General features: G+C 38.0%; 1 protein-coding gene across 1 annotated transcript in view; it reads right to left on the reverse strand.

Annotated features, from left to right (window-relative positions):
* arsj (arylsulfatase family, member J) overlaps window positions 1-6569 on the reverse strand; it is an 11876-nt gene extending 5307 nt beyond the window's left edge. Inside the window, exon 1 of the mRNA XM_016540853.1 lies at window positions 5835-6569. Coding sequence (XP_016396339.1) covers window positions 5835-6163 — 329 coding nt within the window. The 5' untranslated portion in view covers window positions 6164-6569. The remainder of the gene's footprint in view (window positions 1-5834) is intronic.
* Between the last annotated feature and the right edge of the window lie 10872 nt (window positions 6570-17441).

Genomic DNA, 17441 nt, shown 5'->3' on the forward strand with positions numbered 1-17441 from the left:
TCGGCGCCGGTTCAAGTCGGACAAAATTTCTAACCGGCATGCACTGCTTCAAGTCAGCTGCCGATCGGTTTGCGCGGCGCTGCATGAAGTCGAACGCACCTATTGCCTCACTCCATTCGTTCAAAAACGTGGCTTCATTCAGTAAGGAAACACGGCTGTGTGTTGCTCGGAGACACACAACAGTTCTGCTGTGGCTTTGATCGGAACTATTTTCGTCAGCGAAAACAGTCAATATTTTGTCTAAATCTAAGTCACTTAATTTAAACTTCTTGTTTATTGAAATACTATTGTATAAAATAGTATAGTATATGAAACATCATGGCCGTATAATGTTGCTTACCTAAATCATATTTTGTAAATATCTTTTTTTTTCTACCGCAGTACGCATCTTTAAATTTCTGTGAGTTACTTTGTGTGTGCTGTCTCTCTCACACACTCACTCAGGCAGGGGCGTGTCTACGTGGTGGCCAGGGGTGGCACCGGCCCCCCCCGAAATTTGGCTGGCCACCCCAGGTGCCCCCCCCCTACCAGATGTCTTGCCATAGGCTTGTTTTTAGTAAATTTCTAATTTTACGCGGTTTCTATAGTGTGATCTTAATGCCAATGTCGAGAGCGCATAATGTTACGCGATCCATGTGCGCGAGGACGAATCTCTCCACTCCCAAGCGGATTTCCTTCACTCACACAAAACTGGACGTGTGCTTTTAACATACATCGTTCCGCAAACACATGGCGTTGTGCCCCCGACTGGCCCCCCCATTTAAAATGCTTTAGACACGCCCCTGCACTCAGGCTGTGCAAGCCTCATCTGGCACGACATAAATACATTATCAGTCACCGTTTACACGAATGCAATTAAAATTAGAATCATTCTCACGCGAAACGACACATTTACACGCGACTGTGAGTGTGCACGTGGCTGTGACGTCATTGCCGGCGCCGCTGGTAATAAAACGATCGGCTCTAATCGGCAAGACGTGAGACTGACCGGCCGGATCGGGCCGGTCATGCGAAAAATCGGCCGATTCCGATCACTGGCCGGTCAATCGGTACATCTCTAGGTCCTGTTCTCCGGCCTTAGTTTATTTCATTGACCTAGTTTCCTGTGTTTGTTTTATTAAATAATTAGTCCCACTCTTGCTTTGGTATAAGTATTCCCCATTTCTTTTCAATCCCTGCCATTTATTAATGTTGCTTAAGTTGCTGTTTGGTTGTGGATACTGTGCTGGAATACCTGTTCTTCTATGGATTACAATTAAAAGGACTGTTCCCAGATAGCATGTAGTAATCGGCCCGAGCGCCCACAGCCGATGTAGTAATCGGCTACTGCATCGCTGATGTCAGCTGATGTCTCTCAAGCTCTGCGCTCTTCTCTCATCACCTTAATCTGGGAGAATAACATCTTTTGGAGTTCATCATCCTTCAAACCCGGAAGAACGTGAAGAATTCCAACACCACCAATCCTTCAAACCATCAAACTTTCATCTGAGACTGCATCCGGACACTTGTTCAATGACCAAGGCAATGCAAGTATCGTACATTTAACTAAACGAAACAGAGGTTTAGTATAAGCTGTAGACCCCATTGTAAAACGGCACTGGTGGTTTTTAACTCAGGTGGTTCTGACTCATTTTTCATGACTGCATTCATTGGTTTCTCTAATGGCTTCATTCATCCACTTTAGCTCCCCTTTGTATGTTCACGTGAGTGTATGTTTATTCGTTTGTTTGTTTAGACTAGTTATGTGTGTTAGCATTTAGCTAATAAAACTTTTGTGCACACTGTGGCCACGAAAATATCCTTTCTTAGAGTTGATATGAACTTACACTGAATGTTCACTGGACGAACAGATTAGTTGATGACAATATTAATTCTGCTACAGTTACTACTGGCAGCTGATAAAAATTATTGTAATTAATTATAATTAATTGTAATTATGTATATACATTTCCCTTTTGAGCTAATTTGCTACAGACCCAAAGTCTAAGCCAGAGACCAAGATGGAGCCAGAGCCTGGAACCATGTCCATCTCGGAGCCAGAGTCAGTAGCCTGGCCCATCCCAGAACCAGACGTAGAGGAATGGCTCATAAATTTGGAGGACATGGAACCTGTCCCCCTTTCTACCCACCCTCAAATTCTCCACCAGTTTTGTCTGGTTGGAGTCTCCTATCCATACCAGTTCCCTAGCCTTTCCTCCTCTGCTGGTCCCCATCTTCCCCATGGCTCCACCTCTAACTTCTGAGCCTGTGGCTATGCTTGTGTCCTCCAGTCCTGTGGCTACACCTGGCTCATCCACCTTTCTTCAGATCCTACTCCATGTCTTCCCAACCCACAGCTCTGCCTTGGTCCTCGGATCCCCTAGTCTCAACCTCAGTTTCGAAGTCATCATCTGATTGGTTGAATTCTACAGGATTTCATGGAAACGTGTGTGACACGTTCTTTAATGTTCGGTCTGGAAACAAAGATGCCGTGATGGCAACCCCCTCATAGAAGAAAGCTGTCATATTTACAACTGTGACAATGAGCGCTTATCAAGGATCAACTAAACACTGGATTTTTGTGAAATGTGAAATATGAAAAACATGAAAATATGAAAAAAATATTACTTTTGTATGTGAAATATGTAAAGTTTGCGGCATAGACATTTTAAATACATCCAAGAGATTTACACGCTGGTCTGTTATTGTGGGGACATTTCCAATATTGTGAATCACTGTGAATATTCAATATATTGACCAGCATATTTATTAATGTGACGCTTTTATATGACAGGTCAAGTGAAGACAGAGAGGAGAGAATGGGATAAGGCCTAAACCTCCATCCCCAAGAAACAACAGCTGCACTACTCACTACACCACAGGTCCAATCTCATTCTGGTTTATATACGTAGCCAGTGTAACTTAAAAAATTTAAATAATGTAGCATATAAACTAAAAACACTACTAAACACAACCCAAATGTCCCACAAAACATGTTTTTGGCCACCAAATCCATCAGAAAAAAAACTAATCTTCAACCAGGCACTGCTGGAAGCCTTGCTGACCCATGTTCTGCTTGCTCCAACATCCCTCCCACATCTGCTTCCAATAAGTGGGACATACTCCTCTCTACAGCTAATCAAATTCAGACCACAGAGCATTAAAACATGTTCCCTCATTCCCACTACACCAGCCATTCATTACACCCTCTTTCTCTTTTCAGTAACCCAGTAACTAACCATCTCAAGGCCCTTTTGTCATATATCTGTAGAGCCATCCTATGATTTCTTATTCTCATATAATTCATTTTTAAGGGGTTAGTTCCCCCAAAAGTGACAATTCCAGCATCATTTACTCAACCTCATAATTTTACAAACACGTTTTTGATCTTTCTTCCTACAACATCTAGTCAGTGAGTTGAACTAGAGAACAAATATTTCAGTTTTGGGAATCAACCACATGATTTACAATATCTGACTCAGAAGTATAATTTGCTTTTCTCTCATGAGTTCTCATAAATACTCGAAGGAGAACTACAGCATATTTTACATACACAATATTTCTGATATTACTTACACAAAGAGAGGGTTTAAAAGACTTGAATAAATGGATATAGTGCATATGGCAGACCCCATTTTTGTGCCGTTAAGTTTTTTTTTTTTGTTGACAATTGTTAACAGCCAAAGTCACCGCAGGGGTTTTATTATTTTTATGATTTAAGAATATACAGTTTACAAGGCATCTAACCGTTTAGGCTTGTCCATTATGGCAGTGTTTCCAAAAGCTGGAGCTTCACAAAACTGCACATTTTAAATGCCTCCCTTATCTAAACAATCTGATTTTCTCATTAAGTCATCAGCTTGTTAGTAGAGTGCTCATGAACTGAATTGGGTGTGTCAAATAAGGTTCAAACATATGGCACAGTCCTATTCATTTTAATGTATAGTGCTGATATGGCAGCTTGTTGAAGACCAAAATTTAATTAGGGTTTATCTGATTTGATTTCCTTTACTTTGCAGGTTTTTTAGCTACAGCTGCACTGTCCCATACAGGTGTAGTCAGAAACATGGAAGTTTTTGCATTTTTTATTTATTTATTTATTTTACTTTTTTCCCATTTGTGCACCCTTTGTATAAGCAGTCTTAAATAATATTTTATAAAATGCTACCTAAACTATCACATAAAATATTACATATAAAGACAAAACATGTAACAGACTTGGAAGATTATGAGAAGTTCATTTCTTTTTATCAGTGTAGTGAACGCCTTATAAGGGTAAACGCTAGCAAGAGGAACTGAGCTTGCTATTTATATGGGCAAATGTTGTGTTTTTGGACTTACGATCAAAAGGCATCAGATTTAGGCACCCATCAGAGAAGCATAAAGCTTTTCAACAAAAACATGACCAATGCTTATCCCTCTCAATTACATTTAGACCTTTAAAAGATGGCTCAGCAGATGCCAACATAAACAACTCTTTTTCTGTAATGTAATCTTATTTGGTCAAGACCTTTTTTGTTGAAGAGCATTTTCAAGATTAAGCAATTCAGAGGGTATAAAAGAATAATAGTTTAAAAGGTTAACTGTTTAACTACTAAAACCAGCTGAAGATTTCCATTTTCAGTGTTTATTCAAGATAGTATTGTCAACAAAGGGTAGTTGCTTTTTAAACAGTTTATTTTCCTGGTGTTGGTGCCGTTTTACTAATAAGTGTAATTTTGAAAAGGATAGTGGTGGACCAAAGGACAACATTTGCCAGGTTAGGGTTTATCTTTGTGATTCTCCCTAAAATTAAATCAACCTAAAGAGCTCAAACAGTGGTTTTCAAAAGCAGTGTACTTAATTTTAAAATAAGATTTGAAAAAGTCAAGTTCTGAGACCTCGAAATATGTTAAACATCTGGTACAACGTAGCAGCTATGGGTAGATTTATCTACTGGTGTTATAGCTTTAGGACCTCCACAAAGTTTTTTGATATGTGTGATGTTAATCTCGTATATATTCTGAGTGTTCTGGATTTTCTAGGGCAACCACACAACAGTCATACGCATTGCAGTGATATATATTACCCCAAATCCCCATTACAGAGAGCCAAAAAGCCATTCTGTTCAGCACATTCATTGTAAATGAATGTGGGGAGGGGCTGATTCATTCATTACTTCCAAAGCAAATTGCCAAAAGAGATTCCTAGCAACCTTCCTGTTTCCTGAGGCGTGGACCAGATGTTTCACCATTGTGGGAACTCTGGTGTCAGGCTTTTAACACTATTGTGGGTGGAGAACATGCACACAAAAACACAATCTTGTCCCATCTGAGTATCCCATAAAATTAGAATACTGTTCACAGATGCTATTCTGCTGCAGTATATACAATTGCAAACATGGCCATTACGGGTTTGTGGTACTTTTGTTGTCCAAAAATGAATACATTGTTTAGTTATGGCGTAGTTACAGCACTACATATCTGTCTATGAAGTAAGCACATTGTGCATGTATTTACAGGGTATAGTCTAAAAATATTTAGGCTAGATACTAAAGCCACACTTGCAAAATGTCTAAATGTATTACATTATAAAACAAATTAAATATCAAACATCAAGTGACATGTATTTAAAAATGACAAAGAACAAACTTTCCCCAAAAGAAGGTTATTTTATATAGTATGCTGTACAAAAAGTATTGAGACACTTTCAGGTTATCAAACTTTAATGTGATTGACTAAGACACCCGCGTTGATACTTTGTTATCTAATGGAATTTCTTTGATTTTAAAGTGTTGCTTAAGTGTACAAAAACTTTTGGGGCAATTATATCTGTTAGAGATGTAAACCTATTCATATGAATGCTGTATATCCCACCTGCCGGTCATCAGTTGGCTCCTTGAGGGACTACACAGAGGCTGCACATAGTAATTCTCCAGTTTGACTCCTGCTGCAGCGAGTCTGTCCAGTGTTGGGGTCTTTATTTCAGACCCATGATACCCCACGTCTCGAAATCCTTGGTCATCGACCATAATAAAGATGATGTGAGGCTGAGGTGACGGCTTTTCCACGTTGTTCACACGATTCGAATGAAAGCTGCTCTTCCATGTTCCGTATGTTGAGTTGACAATGCCGCTAAAAGTAGTCAAAAGCGTCAAAAGAAACGTACTTCTTCCCATTCGTCCGCACATTGCACCTAAAACCATTCGCTCTAATTAAATTTAAAGTTAAAATTAAAACAGAGGATAACACTGTCTTACTCTTTTCACAGCGCAAAATAACACAGCTGCATGTCATGTTCCAGGAGGGATATCGCTCGGACTGGGGAAACAGACGCGCTTGGAAATTAGGTTCGCAATTTGTCCGACCCTGTTATTACGAACATAGCCATATTTTTGCAGACTTTGTATGGTGTTGAATGCTGTTGTGCCGAGAACATCTATTTTAGTTAAAAGGGCTGTCCAAATATAACAGGATAGTAAAACAAATCTAAAAACCTGAATCTATATGCTCGGATCGGTAACTCGGATCGCAGTAAGTAGTTCTGAGCATCACTCCGTCGTTGTTATACGTTGTTATCAGCGGTCGATCCGTCTGTCTTCAATGACAGACCTTAACTGTCTCATCTTTCGCTGAGGTTACTCTTCAATGCCATATACTGGTGTCCGATTCGCGAATGAATCGTTCTTCGGAGTCTAGTTTTTTTGATGATTCAATTGAACCGATTCACCAAATCACCGGATTGTTAGGGATACCTTTACAACTGAAAACACCTTGATTTATGTAAAATAATCTCAAACGTGGAGATAAATAGCAGTATACAAATATTATTCAACAAAAAGAACGCAAAATAGCATGTGTAAACGTTTGGAAACTCTTTTAACGTCTGAGGTATTGCAAACGAATCAGTGAATCATTTTTAAACGGGTTCATTTAAGCGAACCGATTCACTAAAACAAATGGGACTTCCCAAAACGCTTTATGGACTGCCTCCCAGAGACACAAGAGATGGTGTAGTAACCCGTTGTATTTAATGCATTTTTTAGAGAAGAGGACAACGCCTAATGCCTACACACATACTATTTTAATATGTAGAATGTAGGCTACATAAGTATTGATTCCCTACCCTACTGTCTGAATGACCATACAAACCATGTAATCATGACTATACAGACTGTTAGATTGCCTTTACTTCTTTCCAAAAAGGGTAAAGCAATAATCAGGTTTCTTTATGGTCATTATAGACTGTAGCTCTACTTATTGTTGATAAGGCCTATTTCTACTCACTTCAGCCCACAGATGTGAAAATAATAGCCTATCTCATCAAAGATTATGAGGAGTATTTTTATTTTGTATTATTATTATTATTATTATTTAATACTGATATATACAGTTAACTATTCTGGTGTGAATGGTTGCCCATTCTATGATTACATCAGCAAATTTCCTCTCTTCCTCTAGCAAGTCCTAAACTTAAACTAATCTTAACATCTACTTACATCCTCTGCTCAGTTCACTGAGACACAGTGTTGCTAAGATTAGAGATCTACTTATATTCAGTCAAAAAGTGGTATCTGTATGTTAAAAAATGAAACTACTGGCATTTTTAAAACAGCCCAACAATGATTCTATTTTCTAACTTCATTTACAGCATGATGAAATCAATATAAAGTGTTATGGCTGGTTATTATCACAAAAATTTATGAAGCTGTCAGTGGGGCAGTAAAATACAAAAGCTAAAAGGTACATGTCTGTACCTTATTCACTTTTAAATGGTACATATTAGTAACTTAAGGTACATATTAAAAGTACACATTACCCTTTGAAATCGAAGCCCAGTTTTACATCTTATTTTCTGGTAGTGGTAGGCTACTGATAGCCTGGGTGTCCTGTCCTTTAAAGACAACTTTATGGTAACTTGGTAACTTTATGTGCTAATAGTCTACTTGGAAAGATTTTAAATGTTTAGTTGATTTCATATTCCCCTTGATACTTAAGTTTTATGCAGGGTATTTCCTGCATTTCACGATTCCAGCCAGTCTGTGCTGTGCTCATATATTACATTACTTGTGCAGTTCTATTGTATTACTTAAAAAAATAATCTTTTCCTTTGGTCAAGTATACAGTCAGATGTTATAATCCACATACTTTTTTTATTTTTATAAAGGAACAATGAAAATAATTCTCCCATTGCATTACTCATGAAAGCTAATGTATCTTCAGGAAGGAATCTATTTCACCTTGGCTTGCATTGAAAGAAAAGGAGGAATCTCAATGGGCTTATTGTACTAAACCACATGTCCATGCAGTAAACTACGATACTTCATGTAGCACAGTTTCATTTTCTGGATTCAGGGCTGAATTAAACATTAAACATTTGCAGCACTTCGGCACGTGTTATTTTAGGGCAAAATATAGGTCCTGTAACTAAGTCCCTTTCTATGTAAAACAGGCAATTTATTTAAAATGTATTCACTTGCTAGACACAAGTAATGCTGCTACAGGCAGTGCTAATACTGCCTGTGTAAAACAGGCAGAAGTATATTTAAAAGAGACATTTTCTGTTAAACATACCAGCAATAATTCATCAGTTGCTGGAGAAGAGCATTATAACCATATCCAGATGAGCACACTTTTGCCATTTTAAAGAGCTGTTTCGGGTTTCTGGATTTTGTGATGCTAGTCTGAGAAAAGTCCCAAGCACTCAGAACCAAACCTGCAAGATGGGGAACTGCACCATGGAAATTATGTGCAGTGCAAAATTTTGGCCGTGTTTGTGATGTTAACTGATTTGCATAAATCAAAAACATTGCACATAGCATATGCGATTAAAAAGCTTGTCAGTGGCTGCAATTCATTCTTAGTAAATTCCCCTCTCAGTTGTTCTCCTTGTAAAATTCCAACACCTTCATCTAATTTTTTTTAGCATATCGGAGAGTGTAAACTGGATCAAGATTATTTTTCCCCCCTGTACCACCAGAAAAGAAGTAGCCTAACTGTTCAAAGATCTAGTGGAGAGGATTGATTTCTGGAAATATTCTTCATAATTAGCCAAAGTGTGAAATGAGCCTAACCTTTCTAGGATAATAACACTATCTGCGGCCCCACTGCAAAGAGAGAAGGGCTTTATACACGGTGTAAGAGAAAACATTTTATTCATGAGCTCATAAAGAGTGCAAGGATTTTACAAGACTGGCTGATGGCAAATAACAGTGTGTGCTTTAACAGTAAAGCCTAAAAACAAACTTTACTTGCACAAAATAAGTATCGCGAGTTTGAGAGTATCTGCTGGTTATCTGCCATTTAGAATTTGTACTATTTAGAGTTTTTTTTGTCAAAAGATCCCAAGTCTTTGCTTTCTATATCTCAGGTCCCTCAAAGACAGGGGATTGCTTCAAGGGGTCCTATTATGCTTTTTCACTTTTTCAACTTTAGTTAGTCTGTAATGTTGCTGTTTGAGCATAAAAAAGATCTGCAAAGTTACAAAGCTAAGTCCAATTCAAAAGGAGATATTTTATTTAACAGAAGTTACTGTAAAATTTACAGCAACCTATTTACAGTGTATGTTTCAGATAAAATTTAAAAAGCAGTTCTTAGCATTACAATGGCACACTAAGAATACAGGGGGAAAGGCACACCCAAGGGACAGTTTAATGCTTTTATATTGTTTATAACACATATTATTCCAAAGAAGTGTTACCTAGAAGTAGCCTACACTAATATCTTAAGTGAGCAATCAAAAAAACAAATGCGGTAAAGAAAAATTATTTAAGATGAAGAAAATTAAGTAAGATGGAGGGGGGGAATGGGACAGGACTGAGCAGATGGAACCCATCTTCTGGCTGCTACATATGTAAACAAATGTCCATATGCCAAATATAGTCTTGTTACAGAATATTTATAATAACAGTCAGTTGTTATTAAATAATATTATTAATGAACAATCTATTTTATTAAGCGCATAATCTATTTTTAGAAACTGGATGAACCTGGATGAAACTATGGCAGTGGTTGTTTACTGCTACGACTAATTTAATCATGGCTCTGCAACAAAAAAGTGTTACTTCATTATGAACATTTTAGTGCTCAGAGGTTGCTCTTTCTAAGCTCAACTTGCAGTAGTTGTTATTCTGATGTACAGTATCTCCTATTTTATTATCAGCCCTGTCTCAGATGTTTCTCCTAATTTTTTTTTAGGGAGAAATAAGTCACAAATGAGATATGACAAAGTCTAAGTGAAAAGGAGTCAAAATGGAAAATGTGGTGGAAACAAGGGAGTTTTCTCACTCATGCTCCATTATGAAGCCTTTGGAGCATAGGAGTTGGGTCTCACAACTACAATGGTGTGGTTGCAATAGATTGTGCCCCTATGGTGCAAGTTAGACCCTCATATAAATTCAGACTCTAAATTCTTCCATTCCACCATATTCCAGAAGACAACAGTCCAACTAGGGATTTTGAATGACTTTCTTGCTCCACACAACATCAGCGCACAGGAGATATTCCTAGATTTCACACGACTTCAACATGGTTAGGGTTACAACAGGCTGTACCCCCCATAGTGCATGTAGGGCCCCTTATGTTGAGTCAGACTGTACATTCTTCCATTTAGGGATAAGTTTCCACACTTTCATGCTTTGACTATTGGAGAGAACACTGCTGTGGAGCTTGCCTCAGTGTGGCCTCAGCAGAAGTGTGCATCTAAGCTGTATAGCAGCCATAAATGAGAACTCGAGAATGACACCCTAAGGTCTTGTAGACTTAACAGACACACACACACACACACACACACACACACACACACTGCCTGCCTCATTAGAAGACTCAGATTTCGCGAAAGGAAATGCATTCCCTGTTAAAGAAAGGAGTATTAAAGTAAGTGTCTCCTTCTCTTCTGCAGCCGGCGTTTTCTGATGCCAAAGAAAGAGGGTGGTTTACGCCAGATCATGGGATTTGCTGTGGGTGCGGCCCACAGTTAACGTGTTCTTGGCTGCGATTGCTACTGAGCATGTACCAGCTGATGGTGTTTCTTTTTTGCATTGTTTCTTATTTCATGCATTGGACAAGATGGCTGAGACCTATGCTTGTGTTCCTTCTTGGGACTTGTCTTTAGTCCTAATGGGGCCTCTCATGACAGTTTTGTTGCTGGCCTTGACAGCTCCCTGGACAAAAGAGGAGGGTTTATCACTCTGCACAGGATTTGTGCTGTGATGGATTTACAGATTTACAACGATCATATGAGCTGTGGCATAAATCTGATCAACTGTTTACTTGTTTTGGTGGCTGCAACATGGGTGCTGGTATAGTGTTCCCATAGTTCAGCTCCTTGTGCTGCTTTGAGTAAACCTATGAAAACCTCAGTTACATAACCCTGGTTCCCTTAGTAGTGAATAAGACACTGCTTACTTAGCTCTGCAATACTTCTTGGTTTCTGCTACAATTTCCTTTCAAGTATAATTTGAGGAGCGATGGCACAGGCGTATCCTTTTGAGACATCGAAGATGCCCTCAGAGGGCAGCTTTAGATCCATCAGCCAATTGGTGTGATTCTATATGGGCTTCAGACAATAGTTCTGAAACTTAAACAGAGACTAACGTGAGAGCTCTACAGTCTTTGGAAGAAAATCTGAGCACAATGTGCAATGTTGCTGGGTCTCTTCTGACACGTTGAAGGAGACAAATCTGAGAGCAATCTGAGACTCTAGCAAAGGAGACAAGAGCATGAGTGAGTGAGTGAGTGATATCATTGAAATCTCTTCTAAAAATTATTCTAAAACACTTCTAAAAAACGAGACCAGTGTGAGGTTGTTAAATTGTTTTTAGGAGACAAATATGATAAGCAAAAGTCTCACATCAGTTACATATCAACATTAAATACTTAGGCCTGTAAGTAACTGTAAGTTTAAGTGAGTATAAACAAACAGGCATTTAAAGACTGTGCTGGCACATATATAAAAATATTAGATTTTTTTTTTTATTACATGACAAAATATTTAATACAGTTTATACTAAACGTATGTAAGTTTGTATCATGTGACTTAGGGGTCATGATCTTAGGGGTCAGAAGTCAGTCCTTGCCTCTCAGCATCTGTTTAAATACTTTACCAAGTGACATTCTGATCCTACAAACCTGTATTATGCATCAGAGATCAACTAAGACTGAACCTAACCGCACTACATCAGTTCATAACTGAAATTCTGTAAATATCACCAAAAGTTAAACCTAATAAAGTCCCAGAATACCTAACAGTCAGGTTCTAAGTGACCGGAAAAACATGTGGATAACCTAAGTACCACAACTCCCCTTGCATCCCATGTGGACATTACTGTCTCAGTGGACATATCCAGCTCCACTTACTGGGCTTCTTAAAACACAGCAAGTCCCCTGAGGGAGGAATCCGTTTTCTCCACCCCCAGCACCTTCCCCTCTCCCCCACTGCCTCACAGAGACCCTGTTGTGCCTCCCTAGCTCAAACTGTGTGACTTTCAAAACAGAATAAATAAATAAAATCAGAGAGAAGCTCTATAAAATAGGCTACCTTTGTAGCAGAACAGGAGGTTGCATCATTTTTAGTGGGTAGAACATCTACAGTGTGCTTATATTTTAGCACCACGTTGAATATGTGGCAATACAAACAAACAAGTCTCAAGAGGTATGTGTTTGCCAGAGTACTTGGATACAGCTGAAAAAACTGATGCTTTCCGCTCTGGCACGTGGCATATGTCAAAATCAGCCCGCTTTTTCCCCAATGAGGTTCGCTTGCTTTTAAAACATGCGATGCATGCACAAAGAAAGCTCACTATTAGCCGTAACACACTGTTTATTGCAGGAGCGCTAGCAGAACTGTGGCTAGTAGGTGTGCTTAGAGCTGTGTTGTAATCACTGGGCCTTGGGTCTACAGCTCTGAGATTAGATGAATGAGCACTATGTAGTTATATAGTAGCCTTCTTTCAGCTAGATTTTAAGAGATCTTTTAACTCTGTTTTGCTTCTTACTGAATGTTAGCTCATGAACTGTTGGTTGGATGACTGGTTGTGTGTAACTAAAATGACATACAGTAGAAGGGCAAAAGGAAAACTATTCTCATGAAGTCTTTGGGTGTAATCTAAATATTGTTTTTTTTAATCATATGATAATTATTAAATTATCATACATAACAATGTAAATATGAATTATATGTAAAATATCTTTAGTCAAAAATAGGCTAAATAAGACTTGTTATTCACTTTCCTGTTTAGCAAATAGCATTATTCCTCATAATGGAGTTAAATTATGTCTATAAATATTTCTAAAGATCAGGTTACACTAATAAGAAATCTAATTGAGGCAAGAAATCTGTGAAAATTGGTAAAATCTTTTAGTGGCATACAGAAAATGTTATTCTAAATTGATCTGATTAAATGAACCTCAGAAACTGATTGAATATTAAAAAGTATTTGTTTGTTTGTTTGTTTGCATGTTGTCTTTCATAGCAGGAGACTTAAGCAAAAGGCATTTGCTCTCTAAATTGTCTGCATCTCATTTGTGATTTTTTCTTTCCAGTCTTTGTAAATTCTGTGATATGTATTTGTTTTGCATATCAGTATTCAATTCAGGGTATCCCTGCAGTGGTCGATTACTGCAAGATAAACACATTATATCTGCTCGTCTGTAAATGATGAAGAGGCACAGATGTAGCTGAAAGAAAAATGTACTTAACACCCTGCACTCCACAATAACAGAACATAACAGATGAGCTTGTAAAGACCAATTGATCTTCACAATATCATGTCAAGTAAAATTTATTTGCATGCACTTTTCACAAAACACATTGTTTCAAAAAAGCTTTACAAAAAGTCATACTGTTACATCAGTAATGCTTTACATGCTTTAATATAGGACAAGTTATGGCATTATGTACATATATAACAATGGTATAAATCAGTGGTTCTCAAACCTCTCCATGAAGTGCCCCCAGCACTGCACATTTTGTATGTCTCCCTATATCTGACACACCCACTTCAGGTCTTGCAGTCTCCACTAATGAGCTGATGAGTTGAATCAGGTGTGATAGATGAGAGAGACATACAAAATATGCAGGACTGGGGGTACTCCAGGACAGGTTTGAGAACCACTGATCTACAGAAATAGTTGTACCCCTCACTTTCACTCCCTGTATAGGTCATTGACCCAATAGCCCCAAGATACACTGCCCTACTAAGCTCGCAGTTTGTTCCAGTCTGCATTTCTGAGGCCAAGGAGGAAATGAAAGAGGTTGCCAAACATCCCAAGGTAATAAAACCGGCAAGCACACGCACCTAAAGGACTTGTCAGTGCCATAAAAAATATTTTTAGGAAGCTGTCACAGTCATTGAGAGACATGTTAAGTGAAGTGACATCCTATCTTGTGGGGATTTGCAGAATGCAGATGTGGGAATGAAGCAGGTGTGGTACGGGCCAAAGGTCCTTATTGAGGGAGCTGATGCAGAAACTTTCACAGAGGGTGAGACCGTCACCTTCATCAACTGGGGAAACGTCATAATCACCAAAATCCACAGGTAAAACTCTCAGAACAAAAATGTTAAAATCAGACTTGCACTGCCTCACGGCCAACCCACATCCAGGAGGCGGCCTTATGTCCCAGGTGGGACGAAGATGATTAAGTTAAAGGGTTAGTTCACCCAAAAATGAAAATTAGGCTGTTTTACTCACTCCCTATATCTGACACACCCACTTAAACTGGTGAGTTGAATCAGGTGTGATAGATGAGGGAGAAAATGTGCAGGGCTGGGGGTACTCCAGGACAGGTTTAAGAACCACTGGTATAAATGATCCTCTGATCTTTTAGATGTAGCTTTGTATTTATTTTGTGTAGCGGATATATACACAGTATGAGTGCCACAGAGTAGCAACAGATTAAAAAAAAAAATTTTTTTTTATTATATTGTATAGAGTAACAGATAAAAAAAAAAAATGTAGGGCAGGAACTTAGTTCTATTCCTTGATTGTTGATTAAATTTTAAAGGGTTAGTTCACCCAAAAATGAAAATTCTGTCATTAATTACTCACCCTCATGTCGTTTCAAACCCGTAAGAGAGCTCTCAGATTCCATCAAAAATATCTTAATTTGTGTTCCGAAGATGAACAAAGGTCTTACGGGTTTGAAACGACATGAGGGTGAGTAATTAATGACAGAAAACATTTTTGGGTGAACTAACCCTTTAACCTAAAAAATGAATATGGGTTTGGAAATGATTGCAGAAGTTTGGGTTTAAGCAGACTGAATGATTGGAGAAGTTCAGCATACATCACCAAACTAAAAGTTTTTATTTATTTTTATTTTTTTTATGGAAGATCAAGTTATGCCAGCATGGATTTCATGATGACTTTAAAAGATCAAAAAAATATGAATCCATTTTGTTCTAAGCATGAGTAAGCATTTCTCAAAAAGTGTTGATGAAACTCACAATTCCGGTGTAATAATCAAGGAACTTTCCTGCCGTACCATGGGTGCAGCGGGCGTAATGATATTACGCAGCGCATGAAAATAGGCTTATTGGAAGTTACCTAGCTGGGACTATTTTCAGGCGAGATTCAATGATCTATGCTAAGCTAAGCTAAAAGTGCTACCGCCAGACCCGGAGATCGGCTGAATGGATTCGAAAACGGTAAAACTCAACTGATTAACTCTAGGAGAGTTGGAAAATGAGCCTATTTTCAAAAATAGTGGAGTGTTCCTTTGAGGCTGATCCTAGTCTAAGCCTGTGTTTCATAAAAGAGTGTTTGTAGGCAGTTATGAACTCAGAATCCAAAATCAGTTTATAGTGGCAGCTAGTAGATGACCTGGGACTTGTCATGTATGAAAATACAGCTGCACTTCTGTGGAGAGGGGATAGTGGGGGCAGGAAGCAGGCAGATGACATGCAGGATGACAGATGATTGGAGTCGTATTTCAGCATTGCACAGCAGTATGGATGGATAAACATCCGTTGCTAAGTGGTAAAAAGCAGCAAGAAATATGACAAAATTCCACTGGCCATGTGCAATGTCCCAATATATTTTTAATATTACATAAAAACAATACAATTGCATTTAATTATAATAATTTAGCAAATTGAATTAGTTTAATTTATAATTTTGTTAATTAAAATATTTCTAAAGTATGAATATGCTTTATATTTAAATACACATATGGGTTGCTCTTATTATCAAATTTGGCATTATCAAATAACTAAGGGTGGGGGGATTCAAGGACGAATTATTGGGAACAACTGCTCTGTACAGTCATTTACGCAAGAAAAATGACACTGGTATAATGTTTTTATTTAGATCCTGCTTACCAGACCAATTAGTGTAAACCAGAGCCGTAGAGAGAGAGAGTTGCGACAACTCCGTTCACTCCAATGGACCAGTTTTTTTACAGCAATGGCGGATCGTGGAGCCGCTCAATAGTTCCCGGAAGCTAGCGCTCATACTATCAGCGCCGTAGAGATGCAGCAGAAGAGATCTATAGATTGCTCCTGCTGACTATATCCAGCCTCTTACGAAGACTTCAGATGACCCAACACCTGTGAAGAGATGACGCCAACCCTTGAGAGGACTTCAGATGAAGCGGACTCTGAATAAACATACAAAACTGCTACATTTTCCTTGAATTGTAATCAACATGATAACATCATGTAACCATTGCTTTCATTTAATTGTTCATTGTTTCTGTATATATTTCATTGTTTCTGAATACATGACGTTACTTAACTGCATGATTTGTATAGCCTAATTTTAGAACATTTCTGCCATATGAACATTACTTTGGCACAGTTACACCTGTTAACAACTCTTATTTGTAATGTAGAAACATTCATTTTCTGTAAAGCTGCTTTGAAACAATGTGTATATTAAAAAGTGCAATACAAATAAATGTGAATTGAACAAAACTTGATGCATCATTTTTTTTCTCCTCTCCAATCATACATTCACACGCCTTTCTGTGAGCGACTGGAGCACTCCCATGCAGCACAGCAAACTATAGTGGAGACTGTTCAAGGACAACATGCTTTATAGTTTATTATAAATGTATAAATCGATTGCTGTAAATAAGTGCATTAACAAAAGTCAACATACATCAAATATATGATTAAATGTGTAAAAAAAGTTGTTTTAAATTGGAATATACTACAAATATATTTTTATAATAACTGAGGGGTGCACAAGAATAAAAAACATTAAACAAGATTAGTTTTCACTTAATAAAATATCTTCATTTATTTGGAAAGAATTTTCTAAGACAACAAACTTAACATTTACCATGAGATTAGTAAAACGACAATGAACAGGTATATTTGTGATTGAACTTGACTAACAAGCAAGTTGTAAGAACACACACACACATATAATTATATTTATATAGAGAGGCTGAAGTTACCTTGGCAGAAGACCACGATGTCCTTTATATAGCAAACACGGACTTTTAACATGGTAACTAAAGCCTAAAATAAGTTAACAAGG

The sequence above is a fragment of the Sinocyclocheilus rhinocerous genome, unplaced genomic scaffold (genome assembly GCF_001515625.1).
Source record: "Sinocyclocheilus rhinocerous isolate Xijiao unplaced genomic scaffold, SAMN03320098_v1.1 scaffold36, whole genome shotgun sequence".
In the NCBI taxonomy this organism is placed as follows: Eukaryota; Metazoa; Chordata; class Actinopteri; order Cypriniformes; family Cyprinidae; genus Sinocyclocheilus; species Sinocyclocheilus rhinocerous.